Consider the following 27917-nt stretch of genomic DNA (forward strand, 5'->3'; position numbering starts at 1 on the left):
AGTCAGAGCCTTTATAGTTTTGTATTGTTGTCCGTCCGTGTCCGTGAAAACGAATTGCAATAACTTTTTAAAAGTGGCCGATTGTGTTGAAATTTGGTGTGCGGATACATTCGGTAGGTCGCTATTGATTTTCAGGAAGCTGGCTCAACAGGAACAAAAGTTATACGACTTTGAGTGAATCAGGAATAAGAACAACTGTGGGCTAGAAATCAACATATTTCATTCCCTAGGTCATGTATCGAGTTCAGACTTTCGCTATGACTCTTAGATTTGTAACAATTCAATATAACACTTCTCTGTGGTCTATGTGTTACTATGTGATAAGATTAAGAGCAAAATGTACCCAAAGTTATTCTTTTCACATAAATTTGGAGCTTTCAAACACATCTTGATGCCGAAAGACTAAATTACATGCACATTTGATAACCGCGTATGTTTGATTCAAAGATATTAAATTCTTTTTCTGGGGCCACATGTATGTTTATCAAAACCGAGATCAAAACGTTTCAAAATCGTTATTCCTGCACCGACATCATTGGGAAAAGAATCAAGAGCCACAAATCAATGCCCAAGACATGAATTTGATGCATTTTTGTTGACTATATGTATTTTACAAGCTTCAAATAAATGGTTGTTAAAAAAGTGGTGGTCGAGTTGAGGATCCGTCAATATTTCCTTGTATCTGTTTATTAATTTTACCCTTGTTGTTACATATCGAAAATATCGCATTCAAGTCATCATCTTGATATCAACATATAAAGTAACCCCACTAATACTACCCAACTTTGATGTGCAAGAAGTACATCATAATAGCACGAACTGTATAAATACAACAAAAGAACAACTTCTATAAGACATGTACCTACACGTTTCCAATTCTCCTTGCCAAAGATTACTAAATATATTTATAAGGTTTTTCTGCTAAAGTATGCACCCCCTAAGAAATCACAGACTTAATCTTATTTTGATGTCTTACATTTCATCTTTTTATGTGGGAGAGGGGGCACCTCATTAATAAAGTTAAATGAAGCATGAGGTATAAAGTGCCCTAAATGTATTGTTCGTAATATGGAATAAATTCATTTGTAGAGATACATATTTATATACATTTTTGTTTACTGTTTCAGAAACTGGACACAACAGAAGCGTACATATGTACATCATGTTTTATCGCTCTCCGGACTGCTTACGAATTCAAGAGGATGTGTCAAGTCACGGAGCAAAAATTTCAAAGTTACAATTACAAATATCGGCGACCTTTTGGAGTTGGTCCAGGCAGTCCACAATTTCATGTATCACTTAGTGAAAATGGATCGACTACTCCTAATTTTCGTTGTCAAAATTTGAATTATCTCCAATCGGACACCAGCATTGATATTACCGAACATCATCTGTATGACGCCTCGAAGGTTCTACCACGTAAGCAACTGGCGTATTTAAATAATGTAACGCAAAAACTTCCTGAAATTGATGTGGAAGTAGTTGTGAATCAAACAAACAGTGAGAAACAAACAAATGCTGAAAAGAAGACGAGTTTAGAAAGACAAACAAGTGTGGAGAAACAGACCACCAAGGATTCCACAGACAGTAAAACAAACAGCGAATCCAAAGACAAGATACTTGCATCAGATAAGAAAGACGACAAAGCTGGCTTGAAAGAGGGAGCTGTGGTGAAAAGTGAAAAAAAGGATACAATAATTGAAAAACAAGAAGAAAATATTGCAATCAAAGATATCCCAAAAGAGGAAAAGTTGAATTCTAAACAAGAGAAGAATGAGAGTGCTCTTCCCCAAGACATAAAACTTGATCCAAAATCGGGAAATATTACTTTTCCAAACTTACCAGGAATCGAAATTGTTCCAAGAAAACTGGATTCGACGGCAATTAGAAAAAAATATAATATTGGAAGCCAAATATCAATTTTAAAAACCCCTAAATACGTTTCGGCCATAGAGACAGTTGTTAAAAGAGCTTGCGAAGAAATAAGCTATCTTAAAACGAACAATATTCTCCCAGAGGCACTAAATTGTTCGGTCCATTTGGAATATTTATCTTCGGCTGTTACAATGAACAATACTTCAGACAAACAAACAATTTATGAAATGAAAGCCATAGCCAATTTATATTATTCTGAGTCTGCTAATGAGATATTAACTTGCAAATCCTGTGACAAATTTTTCTCCACCACTTATTGGTTGAAAGTGCACGAGGAGGAGCATGAAAATGATGTCGATAAACAGTTTATGTGTGATAGATGTCCCGCCACTTTTATAGACGATGAGAGTTTGCAAGATCATATTAAACAACATTACGCCGAAAAGGAAGCTGTAAACTCAGTCCAGTCTGAAACATCAACTGATACAATCAGTAAAATAGCAGTTCCTTTGTTAGGCAATGATCAAATTTCTTTGACGCCAATTCCAAAAGAGAAGAGGATAGTTAAAGGAAATGTCGACCAAACTGAAAAGAATGAACTGTCACATTCTGCTAAAGTAGATACTTTTGAAGTTGAGAGCTGTGGGAAAATTGAATTAAGTAACGCTAAAGAGAACAACCAAGTGGATTCGCCTTCACCATTACCTAGTCCGGACCGTAGTTCTCCATTTGATGAGAAAGAAGAACTTCCTGTTGAAGAGGAGAAGAAGATTAAAGCTGAACTCGAACAACTGTCTACCAGCATTAGCAAATCTGAAAGCGAAGACTTAGAAACGTCGTTAGCTAAGATAAAACGAAGAAATAGAGTGAAACTGCTGAAACGTCAGTTCAAATCTCTATTCAAGAAGAAAATATGTCACTTAAACTATTTTCGATGTTTTATTTGTCTCAAACTGTTCAAAACAAAGTTTGTTTTAAATCAACATTGCAAATATGTTCACATTCCTAACACTTTAGATTCAAACTATTGGTCAAATGTTATAAAGGCTCAAAAGGCTAGTAGAAGTACCTCTGAAGATGTTAAGGAAGAAGTGGACAATGTTACTAATGATAACAGTCAAGTTGTTATACCGGAAACAAATCTCACACATGTCCGTACTGCCAAAAGCAATTTGAAGGTTACATATGCTTGTAATATTTGTGATAAACGTGTTGCAGAAAAACGATTTCTGGAATTGCATATGTACGTGCATACTCCCACTTTCGTATGCATGGATCCAAATATAGCTTATAACAAACACGGTGACGTCTTTAAATGTTACTTGTGTGAAAAGGCCTTCCCCAAAGAAAGATATTTGAAGCTGCATAATCTACAGGTTCATCTATCAAAAACAATAATCTGTAAAATTTGCAACCGCGAGTTTAAAAGCGATTTTTGGTATAGTCAACATAAGTGCGTAATACCAACTGAAGCACCTGAACCGGAGCCGCCTGTTGAAGATGAAAACAACCAATTTCCATGTACTGTTTGTAACAGAAAGTTTGCTCGCTTAAGGTTTATGAAATCCCATCGCCACCGGATGCATAAAGATGTAAATGAAGATGGAACTCCAAAAACAAAACGAGAAATATCTGCAAAAGCTAGTAACGTCTATGGTGATTCAGATGATAACGAAGATTCGAACTATGAAAGTGAAAACGAATTTGACACCACCGAAACTGAAACGAAAGAATCTGATAAATCGCTTCAAGGTGGAAGTTCTGTCGGTTTAGGTGATCGTACATTGAATCTCAACGAGTTGGGCTCGCGAAGAAGTTTGTCACGAGGAGTTCCCAAAATACAATGCGACTTTTGTGGTGATTACATAGAAGAGACGGTGTATGATAAGCATATCTTTGAACACAATAAATTACGTCTCGATAGAAGCCTGTCGAAAAGAAAATCTCTCGACTCTAGTTTTATCAGTACCCCTGAAAAGAAGCAGGAATTTATGAAATGCCCTGTCTGTTCGAAACCTTTCAAGAGAAAATATAATCTAAATGTTCACATATCAAAATATCACGAAGGAGTAGAAACCTTGGATGTTTCTGAATTGAACGAAACTGTAGAAGATGAGGAAAAGTATCTAAGCGACAGCGAAAATAGTCAAAAGGAACCTCCGGAAATTGTATACGGTCAGATTTCTTTAATAGACGGTATTGAGATATACGAATGTTGCGAACGCACCTTTAGATTAAAAGCGCATTTCTATCGTCATTTTAAAATTAAACACCCTAATTGTACCTTTAAACCTATTTATATTGACCAAAACCCCCTAATAGACACTAAAAGCATTCTTGAACCAATAATAACTATCGACGAAGGAACTGACAAAGAACTGAATGACAAATGTATTAACCTATCGGAAGCGGCAGAACAAAACTTGCATATCACAGAGGAAGATCATCTATTCAAAGATGATTGTACAAATGACCTCGCGCAAAAGGAGATGCGCAAAAGAGGTCGCCGTAGGAAGATAAATGCGCTAGCTGAGAACATTGCAGATGATGAAGAAACTGGTAACATAAATGAGTTTATGCCAATAGGTGAAGAGAGACCGTCTAAACGACAAAGGGTACAGCAAATTATAGCCGATGACAAATCTGTCAGAACTGCTACCTCGGATGAAAGTGAAGATATGGAAGCAACAGCACATCATCTTCGACAGCTAGACTTGCTACCAGTTGTAAGTAAAAACGCGTTTGGCAGATATGAGTGTCATATTTGTGAAAGGCGGTTTAAACAAAAATGCCAATTAAGAGATCACTTCAATGTCCACACTGGCGATAAACCGTACAAATGTGACTTTTGTAATCCGGTTCGTGGTTTCACTCAAACCTCTTCCTTATATGTACACATCAGGAGGGTTCATGCAGTTGTAATGAAGAACTGTATATGGGAGGTATACTCAAAGAATGGATCTTGTATAATATGTTCAGAAATATTCGACAAGCATTCACACATGTTCCAGCACTTGAAAGATCATTACTTAAAAAAAGAGTTTGAGTGTCAAGAATGCCATAAAAACTTCCACATGAGTTGTCATTATAAAGTGCACAACATTAATCCCGAAGATATGCAGCATCTTTTGGCAGACAACAGCTCAGAATTGGAAGAGGACGAGGAATCCGAACTCGAACAGGATTCGACCGTAGAAACACTAATGCTTCCAATAATTGATGACGAAAAAGTAGAATCCGATTCAGATTCTTCCAGTTTTGTGGTAGGTGGATGTGATGAAACTAAACCGTCAAAATGCACCAAGTGCAGTAAAGCCTTCCCCAATAAAGAACAGTTGAGATTTCACAAGAAAAGCTTAGCACATATACAGCAAATTGAAGCGATACGAAGTAAAGTAAGTGAAAACTCAACTGATGAAATGGAAGAGGATTCTTTAAAGACTGATAGTGAAGCGATGGCAGATATCGAAAATGGAGTAAAGGCAATCATTAAGAAGATTCGTACTTTCAAAAAACATCGTTGTAATCTCTGTGGTGCTTCATTTGGCAAAAGGATTCACCTTAAAAAGCATAAAAGGAAACACAAAATGCGAAGAGCTTATATGAAAGTGCACGAAGATAGTATCACTACGGACGTAGATGAAAATCCGAGCAATATTGAAATGCAAGACACTTCTAGTAACACAAATACACTGGATTCCAATGAAACTGAAAAAGTTCTCGAGATTACACCTTCTAGTTCAAATCCAATTGAAATGCAGGTACCAGCAGACACTGAAATAATTTCAATAACTACTACAAAATCCCTCGAAACAACTGCAGCATCACATCCACGTTGTGCCGGCGACGTTGATGATTTACCGCAATTATCAGATAAGAAGCAAGATGGTGAGTCTGCAACTGATGAATTTGGTTCGTTTGATGTCATTCTCAAAATTGCAGAAAGCACCTCCGAGTTAAATAAACAATTTTTATTTAAGCACACAAGTACTACTAACAAAGGTATTAATTTTGATGTACCCAATTCTACACTTAATTTACATGAAGATTTATCTTCACGAAATACTATTATTGAGTTACCTGACAGTACTATCACCTACATAAATCCTAACCAAAGTGATATTAGTTTGCTAACAACCGATCATCCTTTGACAGAGGAATGTAAAGACGACATGTCCGACTTGGATATTACCATTGAAGTTTCAAAATGTACTGAACTGCCACTTGGCCTAGACAACAAAGAACTGAAAAAGTCTTGCAGTCTTAATATTGACGATTTATTAGAAGATGAACTTTCCTCAACTAACATTGATAATAAGAACTTTTACTCAAGTTTAACTAACGATTTAGTAATATTACCCATTTCCGAAAATGTTCTCGCTAATACAAGCAAACCGATGGAATTAAGTAGTCCCCTGAACGATCTTAGTTTTCATATTGTTGAATCCCCGACAGAAGAGACGCGAAGTGCTCTAACACTCTTTGATTTAAAAACTTCAGACAGTGTACCCAAAGAACAGTGCAACCTACAAACTTCTATCTCGCAATTAGAAATACACGAAGTTGATAGTACCTTTATTATACAACCCCCTGCAAGTACAGTATCTGATAAATGTTTTGACTTAGGTGAATAATTAATGATCTGCAGTTAATTAAACTAAGAATAGTTAGTAGAATGTTATAATTCCGATATAAGTATGGTTTCGGAATGGCGCCATTTTTGCAAAAGAAAACTGTAAAATTTTTAATATAAATAATCTTAATATTCTAAGGTAGCAAATAATAGTATTGTCTTTAGGTAGATGTGCAATTAATATTAGTACTGATCACAAGTTTGCTTTCAAAAGCTTTTACTGATATAATTTGGTACCTACCTGTATTTTACTACGATTAGTACTTTTATTAAGTAATATTAATTGGAATCACTGTCACAGTTGTAATTATTAGGTATAAAACGCAAAGATCTATTTATCGTGATGTTATATTTTTCGTTTTATACTCTATGCTAAGTTGGTGTGGTGTCTAGTTGTAAATGACATCAATTCTGTGGAATGCATTAAATATATTTCACTGATTTTGTATTGATTATTATTATTATTACCATTTGCGTTATAGTAAATGTTGCAAAGCAGGCTAGTTGATTATTTGAAATTTTTATGAAGTATGTTGCACAATAATTATTTCATGTAGATATGTTGGTCATGTGTTTATAAAAAAGTATTCACAATAAAAACTAATGCCATTTATACATTGCCCTGCTGGGATTCATTGCATATCTCCACAGATTAATTTTGTTTATGGAGTTTTATTTGAAAAATTTATTGGATTTTTGAAAATTCAGACCTTGTCATGTTAACATTGTTACAGTTTCTCTGGTAAGTACAAGAAAATGTACCTGTACAGGTCTCTTGCTACTTATCCGAAATTTTACCACAATCACGTTCATCTGATAAAAGGCTGATTATTGGTTACATTGTTATAAAAAACTGGACCCAAGAAACCGTATATTGCTGATACGTGTAACAATTTACTAAAGAAATTGAATTAAACGGGGAATCGCATTTAATGCTAATCAACAGATTGTTCGATACATCCAAAAAATTTAAAAAACTAAATTTTTCAATTCCTGTATTCTTGACACTATTCCACAAGCAGTTAAAAAATAGAAACTAATTTGCACAATTTCTTTTGTTGAGGAAAGTGCAATAATTTATTTTAATTGGATTGCAAATTCCGGTCCCATAGGAGTGGTGCCAAGAATTGTATGTGGACAATGAAGCATAATGTACGTAAACTATGAATAAGCAGGACCAAGGATGATGAAATGCCTACTATAAGTAAAAAGTTTAGTTAACGTTTATTTAAAAAAAAACCTATTGGATCGATTTTGTTTAAATTGTCATTTATTTATGTGTAAGCAAAGAATACTTAATAATGTGTAAGTATACGTTCGAAAAAACACCTGAAGTGACTAAACTGTATACTTCGATAGTAGTAGTTCTATGTAAACTTGTGTTACATCGTATTTGTCGATCCAGTTGTTTATTATTATTCTGATGGCTTTCCTTTGCAAAGAAAAGACTTCCTTTAGATGATTCCATATGCTGTGTGTCTGTGGTAATGGCATATATGAGATTGAAACGGCCCAAAATAAGCACATATGTAGTCACATGTAACGCAACAAGAATAGTACATTATATATCAAGGTAGAGAAGTACAGTATTATTGCCTGAGCACCAAGATTACATCTCGAGGCGCTTGCGCCGAGGGGTGTAAGGTGCAAAGGCAAGTAATAGACTTCTCTACCGTGGTATATATACTATTTTTTTCACTACTAGCACTTGAAATCCTCTAAATTAACATATTATATTGATAAGAGAGTTAACCTTAAACCATATAGTACATGGACTGCTAATCTAATTGTAACGAAAATATGGTCAAGGACATCGCCTGGGTATGTGAGTTTCAGGGTAAACGAGTCTGTCCGAAGTTGTCCGATTAGATACGATTTGATACTGTCAACCTATAAATTCACAAACGTCAATTAATTAATCGCCTAGATAAGGCAAAAAATGCAAACCTATTCTTATTTGTGGACGTATAGAAGATAATCAAGAGTATTTAAAGCTTCCTGTACTACGCGGTTACCATAGAAGCTACTCTTTACGCGATCCGAGTGGTTTTCATACGACTTTAGTTTACCCTGAGATTCACATACCCACGACTACAGTGCCCTCTATCCGTGACCACCCATTTTGTATTGAAAGCATAGGGATAATAGCAGTCCATGTACTATATGGTCTAAGGTTGTACTATATGGTCTAAGGAGTTAACGGTTGGACAGAATTGTTTGTTTCTTAATTTAACATGTCAATCAAGTACGTGGAAGTACAAGTCAAACAGGCCGTATTTTGTTCTGTCATTGAGATATTTTCAAAGAGTAATTTCGTTCGAATTTTTTCAAAATGTGATAATTTTAGGTAAGTATGTAATTTCTCTGGAAATGGCGGATGGTGGCAATTATTCATTTTAGAGAACTTGTCTAAACGTTTATTGAGCGAAATTTCGGGTTGTGTTTTCTAAAAGTGACAGCGTGACAGTTCTCATTATTGACTACTAGTTAATAATGGCCACATTATTAACCACTTTGAACAAATGCCGAGAAAGCCTACTTTACAAGTGGAAAAAAGGTTAATAATCATGTCATCAGACGCTAGTAGTGAAAAATAGTACATTATATATCAAGGTAGAGAAGTACAGTATTATTGCCTGAGCACCAAGATTACATCTCGAGGCGCTTGCGCCGAAGGGTGTAAGGTGCGAAGGCAATAATAGACTTCTCTACCGTGGTATATATACTATTTTTTTCACTACTAGCACTTGAAGTCCTCTAAATTAACATATTATATTGATAAGAAGGTGAACGGTTGGACAGAATTTTGTTTATTAATTTAACATGTCAATCAAGTGTGTAGAAGTTCAAGTCAAACAGGCCGTATTTTGTTCTGTCATTGAGATATTTTCAAAGAGTAATTTCGTTCGAATTTTTTCAAAATGTGATAATTTTAGGTATGTAATTTCTCTGGAAATGGCGGATGGTGGCAATTATTCATTTTAGAGAACTTGTCCAAACGTTTATTGAGCGTTCTCTTGAGTTCTCATTATTGACTACTAGTTAATATGTCCTCATTATTAACCACTTTGAACAAATGCCGAGAAAGCCTACTTTACAAGTGGAAAAAAGGTTAATAATCATGTCATCAGACGCTAGTAGTGAAAAAAATTGTTTTGCAAAGAGATGTACATAAATCGTTGACCTGATTGATCCCATCTTTTAGAGCTGGGTCGACAATACTAAAAATGTAATCAACATTTTTAACTGTAGGTATCGTCATTTCTAATGTCCTCTCTTTATTCAAGCTCGAGAAGTTACACTCAAAAGTATTCTCTGGCTAACGTTTGAATGGACAGATGATGTTTGATTCAATTTTGCCTTTGTTGAGGATCATAGTATTTTCAGTGTGTAAGTACATATAAAATATACTGATGAACACTGTTATCAATGATAGGTAAATCGTTACGTATATTCTGAACAGTAGCAGTCCTAACACCGATCCCTGTGGTAGTGTACCTAGGCTTAATTAGTTGACTGTAATTTAATATTTTTTCATTAAAATGCCTGTGTAAGATCGCAGAATTAAGCAATCATGTATTGAGGATAGGGTTATTTAAAAAGAGCATAAATGCACTAGGTACAAGGAAAGAGTTGACAGAGTGAACTTAAGATCCAATTTATTTATTCAATAGGTAGATATTGCTTGCAAGTAAATACGTATTAAGCAGGCCTTCCACGTGCATTCATTTCATCGAACTTTGAATGAACGCCATGCCTTAGAACTTGGAACAGAATGTTGAAACACCACTTTCACGTTCGCACATGGTTCGTACAAACTGCGCACAAATACAGGCGCGGAATGATTAGTTTTGATTTACTTTTCAAACCCTAAGGATGTCGAACAGAAGAAAGAAACCTGAAGATGAGATTATTCGAAACACTTTCTTTTTCTGTGTACAAAAAAATTAAGGTAGGTTTTATAACAAAAAAACGGAGAAAAAAAAATGTTAAAAGTTCAAAAACTAAAATATTTTTTTTCGGCAAAACTACATTAATTCCAAATAGGAATTACATATTAAGCATATGTTGCCTTGTGACATTAAAATAAAATCTAAAATCAATAGACAAACGAGCAAAAATTAAAAAAAGAGATAGCACGCGTGCAGAGAAAGTTACTGAATTGTAGAAGCTTTTCTTACAAATCGAGTACACAAAAAAGATGCAAACGAGACGCGAATTTCACATATTTTTCCGTTTTAATATATGTACGTACGTAGGTACATTGGCAATTTTCCGAGATAAGGGATTTTGTGCAAATTTTGGATATGTATATTAGGCATACTGAAACGAAAAATAAGGAGCCAGATTTTTGAAAAAAAATTTTGGAGCGCCGCAGCGCCATCGAACTTTTTTTTCAAATAGCAACCTAAAATTTTTTTAAGTTATTCGAAAGACCTTATTTTTCTGTGTACAACCTATAAAAATTGTGCCAGGTTTGATTACAAAAAAAAACTGAAAAAAAATGTCAAAGTTAAAAAACTAAAATATTTTTTTTCGGCAAGACTAAATTAATTTTAATTAGGAATTACAATTATTAATGATATGTTGCCTGTGACATGAAATAAAATCTAACATCAATAGACAAACATGAGCAAAATGAAAAAAAAAGATACGCCACGCGGTCCACCTCCATCTCCATCCAAGTACTAACCGCGCCCTACTCGGACGAAAACTGGTGTTTTCGACGTGGTGCCACAGCTTACTACTAGTAAGCTGTGGTGGTGCTATGGCTGCTGTCGAAAACTAAAGTCTAAGGGAAACAATGTAGAATCTTTTTTTTTACAAAAAGAGCACACAAAGACATGCAAACGCCACACGAAGTTCGCGATTTTTTCCGTCAATGTATGTGACTATACGTGCCTGCGTGCGTGCGTTGGCAATTTTCCGAGATAATGGCTCGACTGGTTCAAATTTTGCATATGTAAATATCTGTGGATATGTATAACATTAGGCATAGGGAAACGAAAAATAACGGTCCGGATTTTTTCAAATAGTAACCCACTTATTAACGAGTCAAGTTTTGGAGTGGTTACCCATTCAAATACGAGTGAGCAACGTTGCTTAACTATAAATGTAGGCAATAAATGAATCATTAGGAATAAACACAAACAAAAGTAAAAAAAAGCGCTAGAAGTCGTCAGATAACAACATGGAGTATTTAGGAAAGAATGTATTATTAAAGTGTAGGGCAACTTAATTTTTTCAAATAGTAACTTGAATGTTCTTATTCTACATCGGAAAATAATAAACTTTCGTGGGAAACGTTTTTGTCTAAACTTATATTATTTTTTGAAGACACTTCTAAAAGCGCTATTTTCAGATTGTGCTAGGAAGCTGTTCTGTCAAAAATTTGGCAATTGGTTATTGAATGGATTCGAATGCTTACTGAGTTTAATAAAAACGTCGATTAAAAAAGATTCGCTCACAAACTCTTGCCACAAATTTCACGACATGTTGTGTCTGAGTTCAACTCTGCAAAATTCTAGCGGTCGGGTACGATTGTGCACGCGGAAACAACAATATTTGTTTTCGGTTCCTCATGTAGTACAATGCGTAAATCTATCTCACTTAAGTCTTAACCCAAGGAGCGACAACTACATCCACGCGCGCGCCGAGCATCGCTCCGCGCCAAGAATTCATAATTGGCAAAACCTAAGGCAAAACTCTTCGATTCGCACCAAGAACGATCCAAACTATGCGCGATGCCCACTTCCACGTTCGAGGAAATGAATGCACGCGGAAGGCCTGCAAAAGTGAGTACATAAAAGCACTGAAGAGTGTCCAACACTGCTTAAATATTAAATTTCAGTTGAACACAGTGGTTATTATGAAGTATCCTGCATGTTAACATCTACAGCCTGATTGTAGATATAACCTATGAAAAACATTCGTAGAAAGGTGGAACTATCAAATGTTGATGATGGATCAACATAAACACATGTGTTTGCATAGGTAAATTAAAAACGGAGTCAACATTTTGATCACTGAGTGTAGGTATGTGCGTTTCTTTGCAGCATTGTGTACGTTATGCGTCATTGACTAGGTTATTCAATGATGCGTTATAGTGTCACAAAATGATTTTTTCTAAACCTCTCGCCAGGAAAGATTGCCGTCATTGATGTCAGTCTTACTACGCGGCCAACCTAAAACTTAACGGCATAAAAAGTGTTCCCAACATAAAACATGTTAGTTCTAATGTTCCCTATAGTTTCTGATAATGATTTTTTTAATTAAATTAAAGCACCGAAATAGAAAAAATAGTATGAAAAACCCGTGTTACAATGCTTTATTGTAATACTCCTATCTTGCGGACACTCGTGGCTACGCTTCGCGTCGCCACTCGTGCCACAAGATAGTCATATTACAATAGGTCGCATTGTAACACTTGTCTTTCAATATACTATAGTATCATTAGCAAACATTACACAACAAACTATATTTTTATATTACACATTATATATAGTATAAAAGAATTATATTAAAAAATAGAATAAAATTTGTTTAACAACTTCAATAACCATAGAGAAGATAAAAATTATTGTTTTTACAACCACTTTTTAATACTTAATTAAAAAATATTCACTGTTTGTCTTAAAAATCACACACAATATGTGCATAGAAGTAAAAATTCATTACAAAAATAACAATTCAAATACACTTAACTTGTTCATTAACTTGTTTTTTAATGCTCAACGGTCCCTTTCCAGTTATTAAATCAGTACTTTTTTCTACACCACATAAATTTGGAATATCTTTCACTTCAAGTAGTACCCTATTCAGTAGTAGCATAACAGTGTCTACATTTTCTTTACTGAACACCATGGGTGGTTTAAACTTTATAACATTTTCCTCAGGTCCATCGGAGCTCAGCAATACACGTTCTTCTTTCATTCTGTTTAACACAAAGGACTGCATATAGAAGTGCTATCAAGTAAAAGCTTGATCTTAACGGAACAATAGAAAGGAGAAAATTAATGTGGCCCAAGAATTGTTATTATTTGAAATACAGCTGATTTAGTAGGAAATAGGTTTTCAAAAGTAGCATTGTTTTTACTCACCTACTTACAACATATGTTGCAATTTCCTTAGCTGGTAATCTTTGAATTTGATCCGTAACTAACTCAACACCAACAAACAATCCAGCTCCTCTAACATCACCTATTACTTTATGTTGCAACCTCAATTTTTCGCATGCGTTTTTTAAATATGTGCCAACTTCCAAAGCATTTTGCTTTAAATTTTCTTCCTCGATTACATCAAGAACTGCATTTGCTATGGCGCATGACACAGGATTCCCCCCGAACTGCAACATAAATGATAGAATAACATTTTCACACAATCTAAAAAGATGCGCACTTACTGTATTGAAATATCCCACTCCTGTCTTTTTAAAGCTCTCTGCAATCGCTCGTGTTGTAATGACTGCAGATACAGGATGCCCATTACCCATTGGTTTGCCTAACGTAACAATATCGGGTATTACGTCATCACCATGCGTTTGGAAGGCCCACCAATGATCACCAACTCGACCAAATCCAACCTGCACCTCATCAGCTATACAAATTCCACCAGCCGCACGCACATGTTGATAAACTTCTCTAAAGTAGTTTTTCGGCGGAATAATTTGGCCTCCACAACTTAAAAGGCTCTCAGCAATAAACGCACAAACCCCTTTACCTTTATCTTGGATATTTTTACATATATCTTTAACATCTTCTGCATACAAGTGTCCGATTTCGTCTTCGCCGTAAGTTGAATCGCGATATTTACCTCTATAACTATCAGGTAGTGGAGCCTTAAACAATGAAAAGATACATTCATTCTAACGTCATTCTCTCTAAACACTTACTATATGGACAAAGTCTTTTTTAGGTGGACCTCCCGGCATATTTAATTTATAAGGCGAGATGTCAATGGTGGAAGTTAAATGACCGTGGTATGCGCTAAAACAATAAATTGTTCATCTTTATCTTTCCCAAAAGTGCAGCATAACAAATTATAAGACTATTTATATTGCACCTTAAGGCCGTTAATGAAATGGTGGTAAATTAATTAACCAGTAGCAAATATAGTCCATGAATTTATGACAATACAACTTTTGTGAGTTCTATATAATTTAAAATTAATTAAAATGGATTTGTCAAATATGTGGATTGTAATAGTTGATCTCCTGATCGGGAAATAGCATTGTAGTCAAATTATAGTAATGGACTATTGCACATTTCAATTATAAAGTTTTGTTCCCAACACCCGTACTATTTGGTGCATTATATTTAAAAAAATGGCATATATGATTTAACGAATAGTATACCTAAGCTAAGACAAGTATGCGATACCTACTTATTAATTAAAAATAATTAACAGCCTTAGATGTTAGAATGAGTAAATGAAGGTGAAAGTATTTCAAGGTAGTAGGTACGTGTATATGCAGCTTTTCGATTCATCCTTGTACTAAAATGATGTTTCTGTGCAAGCAATAAATTTCCAAATTAGTTCATCCTCTTCAATCTTTTATATGCTGAAATGAAAGAGAGCAAAACAAAAGCATTAGAAATAGCTAGTGTGTTGTGGTATAGTATGAACAGTGCATCAAACATTGTGAATGAGAATATGAATGAAATCACAAACACAATTTGTAAAACAATAAGAAACCAACTTACCCATCGAGGGTAATAATATCTGTGTTTCCAGTATGTATCTGAGCAAGTCGTAGTGCCAAATCATTCGCTTCCGATCCAGAGTTCACGAAGAAGCATACAGATAAGTTACTTGGCATCGTGGCGATTAATCGCTTTGCGCATAGGACAATGTTGTCATGTAAAAAGCGGTTATTTGTGCTAATCAGAGCCATTTGTTCACAGCCTGCTTTTACCACAGTAGGATGGCAGTGTCCAACTGAAATTAGGTAGTTTGAGAGTATTAGTTCTTCATATTATACCTAATCGTGTTTAATAGTGCTTCAGTTCATTGCTACAATATCTTACTTATAAAAATAAAAATTAATAAACCAGGTTATGTATTAACCACGGCGAGAACCATGGTTAAGATTGCGGCAACAGTCACATCAATTAACGAAGATACTAAATATTCAATTAGTATCTTCGTTAATTGATGTGTTGCCGCGATCTTTACATAGGTAGGTACTATTAAATAATGTCCTAAATTCCGATGGTTTTTAAGTAACATCGTTGAGTGAAGGATTTAATTACTCAATGGTAACATCCATTTATGCACGGAAATTGTACCGGAATTTTTAAATTGATAAGAATGCGTAAGCTATAATGTAATTGTGAACGAAAGCGAATATACAGTGAATTTTTTTTAAATGCGAACATAGGAGTTTGTATGCAATGTAATTTCCCTATGTTCGATTTTTAAAAAACACATCAATCTATTGAGTAGTTCAAATGAGTAGTAGAGACAATTGACAGCTGTCGCATTTTTAAAAATGCCGCCGTCCAATTTAATTACGAAATCGGTTAGGTTATTGCTTAGAATGTCAAGAAGGACACTTCGAACATTTATTGTAATTGTTTTCGTTATTTATTTTCTTATTTTCTTTATTTATGTATTGAATAAATCAAATTAGTAGAATACCAGGTGCACATGACCTACAAATAATTGAAGGTTGGTTCACAATGAAGTGTGATGTCAGCGCGTGCCATGTGAAGGCAAGTTATCGTAAGTTAAAGAAAAATTTATCCTAAAGTTGCTATGGCCTCACATGGCTTAATTAAAAGAATCTTACCGAGTGCTCTTCATCATAAAGACTATGAGTTGCTGTTCATAGTCACACAAATTGCGCGTTTTGGGAATGTGAACCGCGCACATCTCATAAATTGATGTGTTTTTTTTAAATCGAACATATAGGGAAATTACATTGCATGCAAACTCCTATGTTCGCATTTAAAAAAAACTCACTGTATGTGTTTTTGTATTGCAAGGAAATAACTGTTTCAAGTTGGTATTTTATTATTTAACCGTGAGAAAGGTGAAAGGGGATTGGCGCAACATATAAAGTAAAAATCGCAGTTAGAAATGCAATTTTATGTCATAATGAAAATAGAATAGGATCATAAATACTGCTTTACGTATGTATATTCGGAATGAGGTAATTGGTGTCATTGTAATAAAATAACCGCAAGGAGAATTCGTTTAAAAACGTCTATTCCGTACCGAAGTCGATTTGACAAAAGCGGGTACAACTACAAGAGGTGAGCAGAACTTATACACGCTTCGTCGTAGTGAGATATGCGGAACTTAATTATAGTAGACACTAGAGAAGGGATACAACTACAGTCAATTCGGGCGAGAAGCTAAGCGATTCCACGCGCAGCCTTAAGACGCCGAACCTGCGCCAGTTGTCTTTCGGATTCGAACCGTGCATTTGGGAGCAAATCGTCTTCGGCGCGATACCTACAAGAACGAAAATTATACCGAGAACCAAGTATTTCATCTCCATAGAGCGGTAGCAATGCCCAGACGAAATTTTCAGACGCATTTTTGAGAAAAACGACGACCCGACGACTTCCACAAAGCGACGCCCGCCAAGAATCCAGGCCCTCCAACGAGAGACAGGGAAATCTAGAATTCTACAATCGGTCCGTGTAGTTTAACTACGTCCAAGTTTTGGGGACGAAAGGGCATCCAGAACTCCTAGTGGATAAACAATCAAGGTATTTATAATAAATTACCTGCGTCGTACGGTTAATCGCGATATTGAATATTTCCATTCGCCGCAGCTGGAAATTACGAAACCTTTCATTAACTATAATTCACTACTTTTCAAACGGTTTGGTTGAAATAGATTTCAAAAAATTACACCGTTTATTGGCGCACATATCTTCGTCTGGATAAAGTTGAGTGCATTCAAGGAAACGATGTGACCGAAATTAGTTTCATCAATATGTATATCATCTATTTATATTAATCAATTGCAATTATGGGAGAGATAACCTCCATATATTTGTTTCCATGGAAATTAACTGCCGGATAAGTTTATCTGAGACAAGAAAAACCGGTAAAGTGTACAAAAAACAAAAAGTGCTCGTTTGTTTTGTTTGTGTTTGCCGTGCTCTAGTAGCTATATCAACTTTAAAACCTGGCATCAGGGACCCGGGCCCAAATAAAATATCGGTTCCGGAACTGTTTATACAGGGTGAGTTTTTTAAGCATTAGGATCTCGGAAACCGTAAGACATAGAGATTTGGTGAAATGAGGAAAGAGTTGTAGTTTTACGAGCTTATTCAAGATATGCTTTTGTTTTTTTAAACAAATCCACAGTTTACTAGATATGAGCGAAAAACAGATTTAGTGATTTTTCATTTATAACTGTTGTAGAAATACAGAAATATGCAAAGAACAAAAATTGTAGATTTTTTTCCGCTTAATAAGATACATTTATTAATATTTATTCTTCTTTTATAATTTTCAAGTTATAACGCAAACTTACATTTTTTTTAATGGTAATCATAGTTGTCTGTGACATTTTTAAAAAGTGCATTTTTTTCTGTTTACAATGATATAAGGTTCATTGTACTTACTTTGACAAATAAACATGATACAGTACTGTTTGTATTATTAAGAGTAGTAAAAACAGATTTTGCCATGGGAAACATTTTTGTTCTCTTAATTACTGTCTATTATAATATTTAACTTGCAGTTAGTTGTGCGGTGGGGCACCGTTGTGTTGAAACCAGCGTAAATTACGTCGTGTTTCCAAATCTAACCCATCCTACATATATTGAAATTCAGTTGGTAGAAAATGAAGATAACATTGGCCTGTCCAATTTTCGTCGTAAATGAAAGGTACATATCTCACTAGATATTGTTTCCCATGGCCACCTGTGTTTACTTACCTCTCAATAATACGAAAATTACTGCAGGGCGTTTATTTATTAAAGTACATTTGGCAAGCCTTATATCGTTACCTATAAAGAGAAAAATTTGTCCTTTTTAAAAATGTCAAAGCCAACTATGACTACCATTTAAAAAAATTAAAGTTTGTATTATAACTCAAAAATTGTAAGATCTAAAAATAAATTAGTATGTTCATCATGTTAAGCATTAAAATGTCTAAAACTTTTATTCGTCTCATTTTGTTATATTTCTAATAATAACGATTCTACAACAGATGAAAAATCACTAAATCTGTTTTTCGCTCATATCTAGTGAACTGTGAATTTTTTTCAAATAACAAAAGCATATCTTAAATAAGCTCTTAAAACGACAACTCTTTCCTCATTTAACCGAATCCGTATGCCTTATGGTTTCCGAGATCCCAATGCTTAAAATGAAAAAAACTCACCCTGTATTTAGGGGTAGATTTTCGACTCAATGTGAAGTATGATTTTTACAAATATGAATGTGGTTAACCACAGGCTCAACCCCATTTATTAATATGTAATAAAAACGTAGGTTGTGATACATAAATGCGATCAGGAAAATGAATTTAAAAAATGGACGTTAAAATATACAAGATGTTCATTAAAAAAAATTCCAATTTTGGGTCAAATCTCAGAAACGGTGGTCCAAAATTGTTTTTTGACTACGCCACTGGACTTTATGTGAAAATATCTGAAATATACCGTGTTTACCTTTTTCCTATCTTACATGGTTAGTAAAATATGATAACGTCCCAAAAAGGAAAAACCGCATCTATCCTTAAAAACAGCTGAGATACACTGTAGTCTCAACCAAAATAAGACACACTGTACGTTGGCAATTTTCCGGCTCGATGGATTGTTCAAATTTTGGATATGTATATTAGGGATACGGAAAAGTTTGAAAAAAATTTTGGAGCGCAGTTTTCGAGTAATTACCCATTCAAATACGAGGAGTAACCGGGAGCAAAGTTGCTTCACTGTAGACAATAAATGAATTATTAGTAATAAACTCAAACACGCAACAACGTGGGGCCCGGCGGTATTTACGAAAGAACGTATCATAAAAAAATGATCGACGATCGCGAACTCATCAGAATTATTAATTTTATAAAGGGTAATTTCGTTTTTATTCGAGCATAACAAAGACATGGAATATACGATACTTTGAAGCAAGCATTTTTGCATAGAAGAGATATCAGTTTCAGAGGATGATCTATATTGGGGTTTAACTGCGTCTGTATAAGCGAGACGAAATGGGGTGTAGAAGCTGTGGTAGAAGTTTGCTACTACCAGTTTTGTAATCTTGTATTTGAATGTCACTTAATTTATATACAGGGTGTCCCATTTATCTTGAGATAGTCGATCATTGCGGAAGCTAGGGGAGATATAAAAAAATGGTTTATGTAAAATTTAATGATGCTATGAACATTTTCACATAACTGTCCCTTAAAGGGTCAAGTGTAGGGAAAATCATTTTTTTCAAATAGAAACCTATACTTTTTATTAAATGTTCTTATTCTATATCGGGATAAACTTTTGCGGGAACAGTTTTTTCCCTACACTTACCGTTTTTTTAAGAGACTCTTCCATTCCAAACGCGCGATTTTTGGTTTGAGCTAGGAAACTGTTCTATCAAGAATGTGACACATTTTTTTTATTTCGTTACGTGGGCTAGTGGTCCTGAATGCATTCCTGCCTTTTTAAATGCGTGTGAAAGCTTGCGGAGACAGCGAGTCATGATCAACGGAAATTACTCCATGTGGAGTAAATTTATAGGTGTCAAGCGATTTGATTGGATTAATTTTATTTGTGGAAAGGGTTTGGGTCCCGCTATAACCGTGAGAGAAGTTGGGTCAAGAATCTGTCATTTAGCGTAGGGTGGTCTATATTGGGAGTGACAGTCGAAGATTGGGGCGCTAATCGTTTTTTCGGAGAGAACTCGCGCTGAGACGATAACTAAGATTTAAATCTCGAGCGAATCAAATTTCCCGTGAGCAGTTAAAGGATAATTAGCGAATAAATCTGACGTGTAGTTACAAAAGCGTGAGATTTTAAAGCGCGATTTTTTGGTGACATTCATTGTCCAAGCAATAATTTACGGTTTAGAACCTATCACGATAAATACGAACAATAGTGTAAGTTTTAACTCACAAGGAATTTAAATCGCGTGACCTTTAAATAAAGTTGAATTGCTAAATACCCAATTTGTTACGAATACGGACAGCATAAATGTAAATGTGCGACATTAAAAAAGCTTGTTAGTCAGTTAGTCAACTTGAAGAATAAAGAACTATGCGGAATATTCGAGCAGCAAGCGTTACAAAATTAAACGATAAGAAAAATTGTGACATTTGACTATTCAGGTTGATTGGACATCGTAGGCCTCGATTGGACCAATTTTGGTTCACACAGTATTTCGTCGTCACTGACATTGAGTGACATTCCGTTTTTGACCGTCATATCAGTTGATTTGAATTTTTAGTGAGCGAAAATTTGGATTACCATTCAAACCGAATATTCACCATGCTAGTTCCGTGAGATATTGCAAATTTCCAAATCAAGCAGTCGATCGATAGGTATCCTGAGATAGAAGCAATCAACCAACTTCCCTATCATAGTGGCCACTTGGTCTTTTTTTTCTCTTTCAATCTCAGAAACCGCATTTAACGTAAAGAAATGTTATACATACCAATTTTTGCCATTGCACAAAAGTGTGTAGAATAAATCAAGCCACAGGGTGGAAATTTTGTCTCGAATCAATATTTTCAAAAGTACAATTTTTGCAAAGAAGTTTTTAATGGTATCCACAATTATAACAAGTTTGCAATGTCAAGATATTTTTTGAATTTTAACCAAAGATTCTTCAATTAAAGGCAAACATATCGCATACTTTAAACATCAGCAGATCGCGCAATCCTAAGTTTCTTTTTTATAACAATATTTATGCCATAACTTATTTTCCTTTGTACACATAAATAGTCCGTTGTATGGCCTATCCGGAAGTACTGATCAATTCATGGAAAATGCACCAAAAGTTACTCGCCTTAAGGCGAAAACCTTTTTTCATTTTTTGGATGTAGCAGCATAAAAACGTATTATATTAGCCTACATAATCAACTTTCAGAGGAAATCACAAATTAAGGAAAATAGTTACGTTGTTTAGCGCGTTTTCCATACATTGATCAATACTTCTCAAAAGGTGATAGCTATATATGTGCGGTATGTGTTTCGTTACTAGAAGCATGTATGGTTAAAATTTCAAAAACTATATCTCCATAAATAAGAGAGTTGGCATTGCGCAATCTGCACATGCGCACATCTGATCTTTGCTGTATGTGATAACTGATAAGTTTGCCTTTACTTAGAAGCATCTATGGTTAAAATTTCAACCAAACTATTAATAAATAAAAAAGTTGATATTGTGCAGTCTGCGCATGGACACATTAATTAATTAAGATTTTTCTTGGCTCAGATGCCAGAGCTATAAGCTACCGAATTCAAAAAGAACCAACCAATATTGACAACTGTAGGAGTAGTTGCGACCTCGGACAGACGGACGGAGAAAGTGACCATAATAACATCTTCCAACATGAGTTGGACAATGCCCTAAAAATATAATGTAATGGTTGGTATTAAAAACATATAATTTTGAATTTTTAGGTACAAGAAAAGTAGGGAAGGTCCATTCTCCCGAAAGCATTCTTTCATTAAGATTAAAATTGTTAGTACGAGCGAGTCCTAATTTTGTAACTACTCGTTACATTACAGGTGCACACTTTCTGCACACTATAATTATTATATTGTCCTCCCATTTAGCACTAAAGTAGCAAAATAATCAAAAAAAGGTTTATTGGATTACGTTGGGTTACCTACTCTACGCTTTGGTGTTTACCTACGTCCGATATTCGGTATAATCAATACATAAATTGAAAGTTTGTACCTACTAATGATTTTAGTATAAAAAAATGTAGGTGATTGAAACGTTTAGTAAACTTCGATCACGAAAGTGTCTATTCCAACTATTTGCCATACATGTTCATTCCTATACCTTCAATGTTATCAACATGCGAAAATTCAAGGTTGTTAATATACTACGTCAAAACGGATCCTGTAAAAGTAAATAATTTAATTAATCCCAAGGTACCGTTTTTATATTAAAATAGGAACAATAGCGACAAAGGTTGGAATTTTGTGTTTATACTTGCTGCGTTTGAATTTGAAAGTACTACTGTCTCAATGTTACCTAAAAATATAAACAAAACAAAAATAAATGCAGCTACCTACTCAATGTTCAATTTACCAATGTGATTTAATGACATGCTGTAAGTTGTTTTTTTTTAGCTAATAATTAATCAAAATTATGCGACACTTACCGTGAGCAACATTATTAATACAATCCAAATAAGCGTTTCCAAGTTCATCATACATATACTGTCCTTTACCCCGAACTATTTTCAGTGGGTCCTTTCGAAAAAATAGATCGCAAGAAGGCCTTAAATGAAAAGAAATAAGAAATTGAAAATACGACCGCGTGCTGTAAGTATTTACGAAAGATATTTTTCACGAAGGGCGATTGTTTCTGATTTTGGCAAAAGTTCCATATTTTGAATTGACTTGTAAATAAATATTTGAAAAATTCGTGCAACGGAGCACTAACGCTGGAAATAAACTTGGTGTATCACAACGGCGTCGACGAAGTCGATATGTATATATAGTACCCACTCTCCGTCATGCGCGTCTAACCAAATTGATTCGTGTGGATATATAAGGGACATTTGTCATTTCGTTTTGTTGCAATTTCAAATCGAATTACTTCAACAATTATTAAACTCATTGGGTTATTAGTTCATTATGCAATATTGTAAATTGACAGTCGCCGTATGTTTTAATCGCAGTCCGTTCACTTATTGCTACAATACTTAACAACAAATGAGCATCATGGACTTACGAAATTGACACGTGAACTTTATCACATATTTATTAATAGTTACTATCAGTTAAGTATTATCTCATCTGTGCTAATTGTCAGATAAAAATGTTCAAATACGAATTTGAACAAACGTTGTTAGATTCGTTTTGACATTTTGGTAAGCAGCTTAAACATAAATAGTAAATACCATATCCGGGAACTCTGAAATACTTATGGCAATTGTGCGGCATAGTTCTGATCAAGATATATGAAATATATCTTGGTTCTGATGATTATAGTATTGCTGTCGATGATAGATGACATAAATAGGTAATGGATTACTATATGTGCATTTAATGATTTTCTTTACATACATATACGAATTGATACCTAAATGCATACTTCAAAGATAAATAGAATAGCTTTTTTAATGGAGATGATAAATCAAAAATCGTAGCCCTATAAGAGCCCGATTAATACAAGTACGTAAATCGTTAGTGTAACGATAACTCCTTAGCAACGGATTTAAGAACACTAGTGCTGTAAACAATGTCTTAACCTAGGTCTTAACACTTCTTTTTTATTGGTCAACAGTTAAGTATAGAATATACTTAATTCATGGAACACAACTAGGTGCTAAATAACGGTGTAGTTTCTTGGGTTTTAGACTTGTCACCGATTGTCACATACCTATAATGCCACCCGAAGAAACAGTGCCAGAGAAAGACTGTGCAATGCTGACATACTTCAAGAAAACATCGGCGGTGTTTAGAAGATAAAGTCTCCTAGACACCTCTCAGCCACACAATACTCTTCCGCCCGCAGTATCTCTCACTCAAGTAAGTTCAGTCAGCTCTAAAATCGGCTAGTTGAGTAACTGAAGATCGGCGAAACGCATGACCGGTGTAGGTACAAGGAAGAAAGGATCTGATAAAGTGATAATGATTTTTCTAAATGCTTTGAATCGTGCATTTATGTTTTCTAAAAACAAAGAAGAGAGTGGAAGATGATATTTGGTCTCTGGTCTCTATATGTTTAAATTAATCCCAAATGCTCCATTCCATTCATCGTAATACCATTATATTTATAAATACAATGGTAATACTAAACATTCGACCACGACCGATCTTCGTTTTCGGAACCCTAACGTTAGAGTTTGGAGAACGAGGGGTGTTTCTGGAATGACAAGATTTTGATTTACCGATGATGACTATTATGTGTGGATCTTTTAAATTTGTTTGGTTGTGTTACGTGGGCGAGTGGTCCTTAAATGCGGTCCTTACTTTTTAAATGAGTTTGAAAACTTAAGGCGCCGATGAGTCGGGAGATAAGGAGTGGATTGCCTGAGGTTACAGAAAAAATTTTGTTTGTACCTACGGCAGTCGTGTCGTTATCTGGGTTGTTGCGGCATGTGAGATTCGCATAATAAACGGAAAATTACTCCACGTGGCGGAAAGTGGGAAATTGGTTGTTCTGAGATAACCTTCAGGAGATTCGCGTTGAGCCGTAACATAGAGTAAAGACGTAAGCAAAGTTAAGTCAACCACTTGCAAATTACTGTAGGGCGTCGGGTGTGCTATCTGTAATTTAGCGCTGGGTGACAGCGACGTCGGAAGTGAATAACGGTTGGGGAGGGAGGGGGGCAAAAATAAGCGACCGCGGAGTCTGAAAGGTCCCCCCATGCAAAACTGTGTACGAATTAATGCAAAGCAGTGGGTTTTTCAAGTAACCCTGAAACCTGTTTATTTGATCAATCAAATAATGTATTTTTGAAAGAAAAGTTTTGAAAATTTTTTTTAAAAGTGTCGTCTGTATGTATGTGCGTACGTTCGTACGTTGGCAATTTTCCGAGGTAACGGCTCAACGGATTTTGTTCAAATTTTGGATATGTATATTAAGCATACTGAAACGAAAAATAACGAGCCGGATTTTTGAAAACAAATTTTGGAGCGCTGGAACGGTATCGACTTTTTTTTCAAATAACAATCTAAAATTTTTTTGATGAAAAATGAATGAAAATTTTTAGCGCATTTTTGCAAATTTATTTGTAAAAAGTAGCTTTTAATCTCACTTTGACTGGCTGGCTGGCAGCAAGTGTGAGCGCGTAGAAGAACTCTTGTAGAAAGCCAATGGGTGTACGTGTATCTATAACACCGTGTAATTTGTCAACCTTAGGGACAGGGCTACATGACGTGGGGTTGGCGACATCTGGGCGTCATCCTCGAGCGTAGTTTTACTAACGTGAAGGTTTTTCAGTTTTTTCCTATCTTCTACTACAGTTTTTGTCCGATTCTTTTCAAATTGGTGTCGTCGGAAAGATGTTGTAAACGCACATAACTCCTGCGTGGCGGAATTTTGTTTTTTTGTCCTAGGGACGAAATTAACGACCTTTTTCATGGCGCGCGCGCGCGTCTTCGAGAAGTAGTAAACTTCGGGCGCCTTTTACCTTCCGTTGCGAAGTTTGTCACGCCGTTTAACGTTTCGTAAATCTCGAATCGCTGTCTCTCTTTCTCGTGTCGCCAATAGAAGCTCGAGCAATGAGAAGTGCGAAGTGCCCCAAAAATTAAGTACTATCTTGTGGAAGGCTTTTAGCGAAATCCACCAAAATGTGGGTGTAATATAAGTATGCACCGAAAAAGGAAAGCCTCCGACAAGATCTAACTGATGGTGGAGTGAACACTTTAAACGCGAATTGCGGGTGCACGCGGAAAGTGGGAAGCGGGTACCGACAAAGTGAATGTAGTAGCCTTCGACAAGATCTTTTATTGATGGTTGAGTCAAAAGTGGCTAATAGAATACTGATCTGCCACACAAAAATGCGCTGAAGTCCCTTCGATCTCACACGAGGACTTTGATAATTTTTTTTACATGCGGTCATGTAACACCCTGTATTTATTCTACACCATCAGCGTCTTCCGCATCAACTTGAAAACATAAAACTTCAGTCATTCCAATACTAAAATAAGAAGCAAAAAAATCTTGAGCAGCAGTGTTGGGGAAGCATTACTAACGGCAGAATATGAAAAAATTATCAAAGTCCTCGTGTGAGATCGAAGGGACTTCAGCGCATTTTCGAGTGGCAGATCAGTATTCTCTATTAGCCACTTTCGACTCAACCATCAATAACAGATCTTGTCGAAGGCTACTACATTCACTAACCGTTTCCCACTTTCCGCGTGCACCCGCAATTCGCTTTTAAAGTTAAAATCGGGTCGGGGGTACCACATTCCCTTTGACGGTAGCCACTTCCGACGTCCCGTTCACCCGCAATTCGCTTCTATTGGCGACACGAGAAAGAGAGACAGCGATTCGAGATTTACGAAACGTTAAACCGCGTGAGTTCGCAACGGAAGGTAAAAGGCGCCCGAAGTTGACTACTTCTCGAAGACGCGCGCGCGCGCTCCTCGCAAAAGGTCCTTAATTTCGCCCCTAGGACAAAAAACAAAATTCCGCCACGCAGGAGTTGTGCGTGTTTACAACATCTTTCCGACGACACCAATTTGAAAAGAATCGGACCAAAACTGTAGTAGAAGATAGGAAAAAACTGAAAAACCTTCATGTTAGTATACTACGCTCGAGGATGACGCTCAGATGTCGCCAACCCCACATCATGTAGCCATGTCCCTAAGGTAGACAAATTTCACGGCCTTGTAGATACACGTACACCCGTTGCCTTTCTACAAGAGTTCTTCTGCGCGCCCACATTTGCAGCCAGCCAGCCAGCCAGCCAAAGTGAGATTAAAAGCTACTTTTTACAAATAAATTTGCAAAAATGCGCTAAAAATTGCATAGGTGCCTAAAAAGAAAAGAGGAAAATGCTTGCCCGGATCTTGGATTATGTATCGTTTAAAAATCATCGAAACGTGTAGAAATATGTAACTATTCTTTAATTGTTTTAATTTAATTACCTCAAAGTAAGCCACGAGTCTTTCTTCAATTGTTATGGACTGAGCATGGCAAGAGATATTTAGTTTATCGCTAATTCTGCTTAAAATATAGTCAATGCTCATTCGCATGTACCAGTCCGTCGATAGATTTTTTGCTGCGAACTTTTTAAAATTGAACGCCTTTATATTGGTTTATATAATTTTATTTATTTACCGGGTCATAATAAATTTGGGCGGCCGCAGATTAAGTATGGCATCAGCTTTAACCGGTTTAAAAAATCAAAAAGAAATTAAGGCCTATACAATTTTTTCATGTGTGGACCTACATATAATATCTTGAGGCAAGTAAGTTTTCCAACGAATTTATCACGAGATAACGAAAATTTTCCAGCTTGGTTCAATTTATTCTGTAAATGTAAATTGTTAGTAAAATGGAATAGTAACCCTTTGTATTATTTGGTGGTCAAACAAACGTTAAGTTTAGTTGCCAAAGGCACTTCAATTAAATTAAGTACCTATCAATTTATCAGAAGTTTCGTAAATAATAAAAAACATCAATTATGCTAGGTAATGTCATTTTAATTACCTACAGTAGTTTTTCCTGCTCAGGAAAAGAAATCAAAAAGTACATCAAAGTCGACATAAAAATTGTGTTATTGATTTTATATACCGACCACATCAACATT

The 27917-nt window shown here is 35.4% G+C and overlaps 2 protein-coding genes across 2 annotated transcripts in view; one reads left to right on the top strand and one right to left on the bottom strand.

Moving 5' to 3' along the window:
• The window catches only part of LOC116162869, a 33133-nt gene extending 26126 nt beyond the window's left edge, over positions 1-7007 (top strand). The window contains exon 2 of the mRNA XM_031476613.1: positions 1128-7007. Within this exon, the coding sequence (XP_031332473.1) occupies positions 1128-6509 (5382 nt within the window). The 3' untranslated portion in view covers positions 6510-7007. The remainder of the gene's footprint in view (positions 1-1127) is intronic.
• A 6001-nt stretch (positions 7008-13008) lies between these two features.
• On the bottom strand, positions 13009-23186 carry LOC116163427 (alanine--glyoxylate aminotransferase 2-like). The gene is made up of 7 exons (XM_031477335.1): positions 22984-23186; positions 22809-22927; positions 15211-15445; positions 14400-14493; positions 13911-14345; positions 13609-13853; positions 13009-13442 (listed from the first exon to the last, which is right to left on the bottom strand). The coding sequence occupies exons 1-7, from the start codon at positions 23034-23036 to the stop codon at positions 13199-13201; spliced, it is 1425 nt and encodes a 474-aa protein (XP_031333195.1). The 5' UTR covers positions 23037-23186; the 3' UTR covers positions 13009-13198.
• Positions 23187-27917: the final 4731 nt, after the last annotated feature.

Source organism: Photinus pyralis, unplaced genomic scaffold, assembly GCF_008802855.1.
Source record: "Photinus pyralis isolate 1611_PpyrPB1 unplaced genomic scaffold, Ppyr1.3 Ppyr1.4_LG2, whole genome shotgun sequence".
Lineage (NCBI taxonomy): Eukaryota > Metazoa > Arthropoda > Insecta > Coleoptera > Lampyridae > Photinus > Photinus pyralis.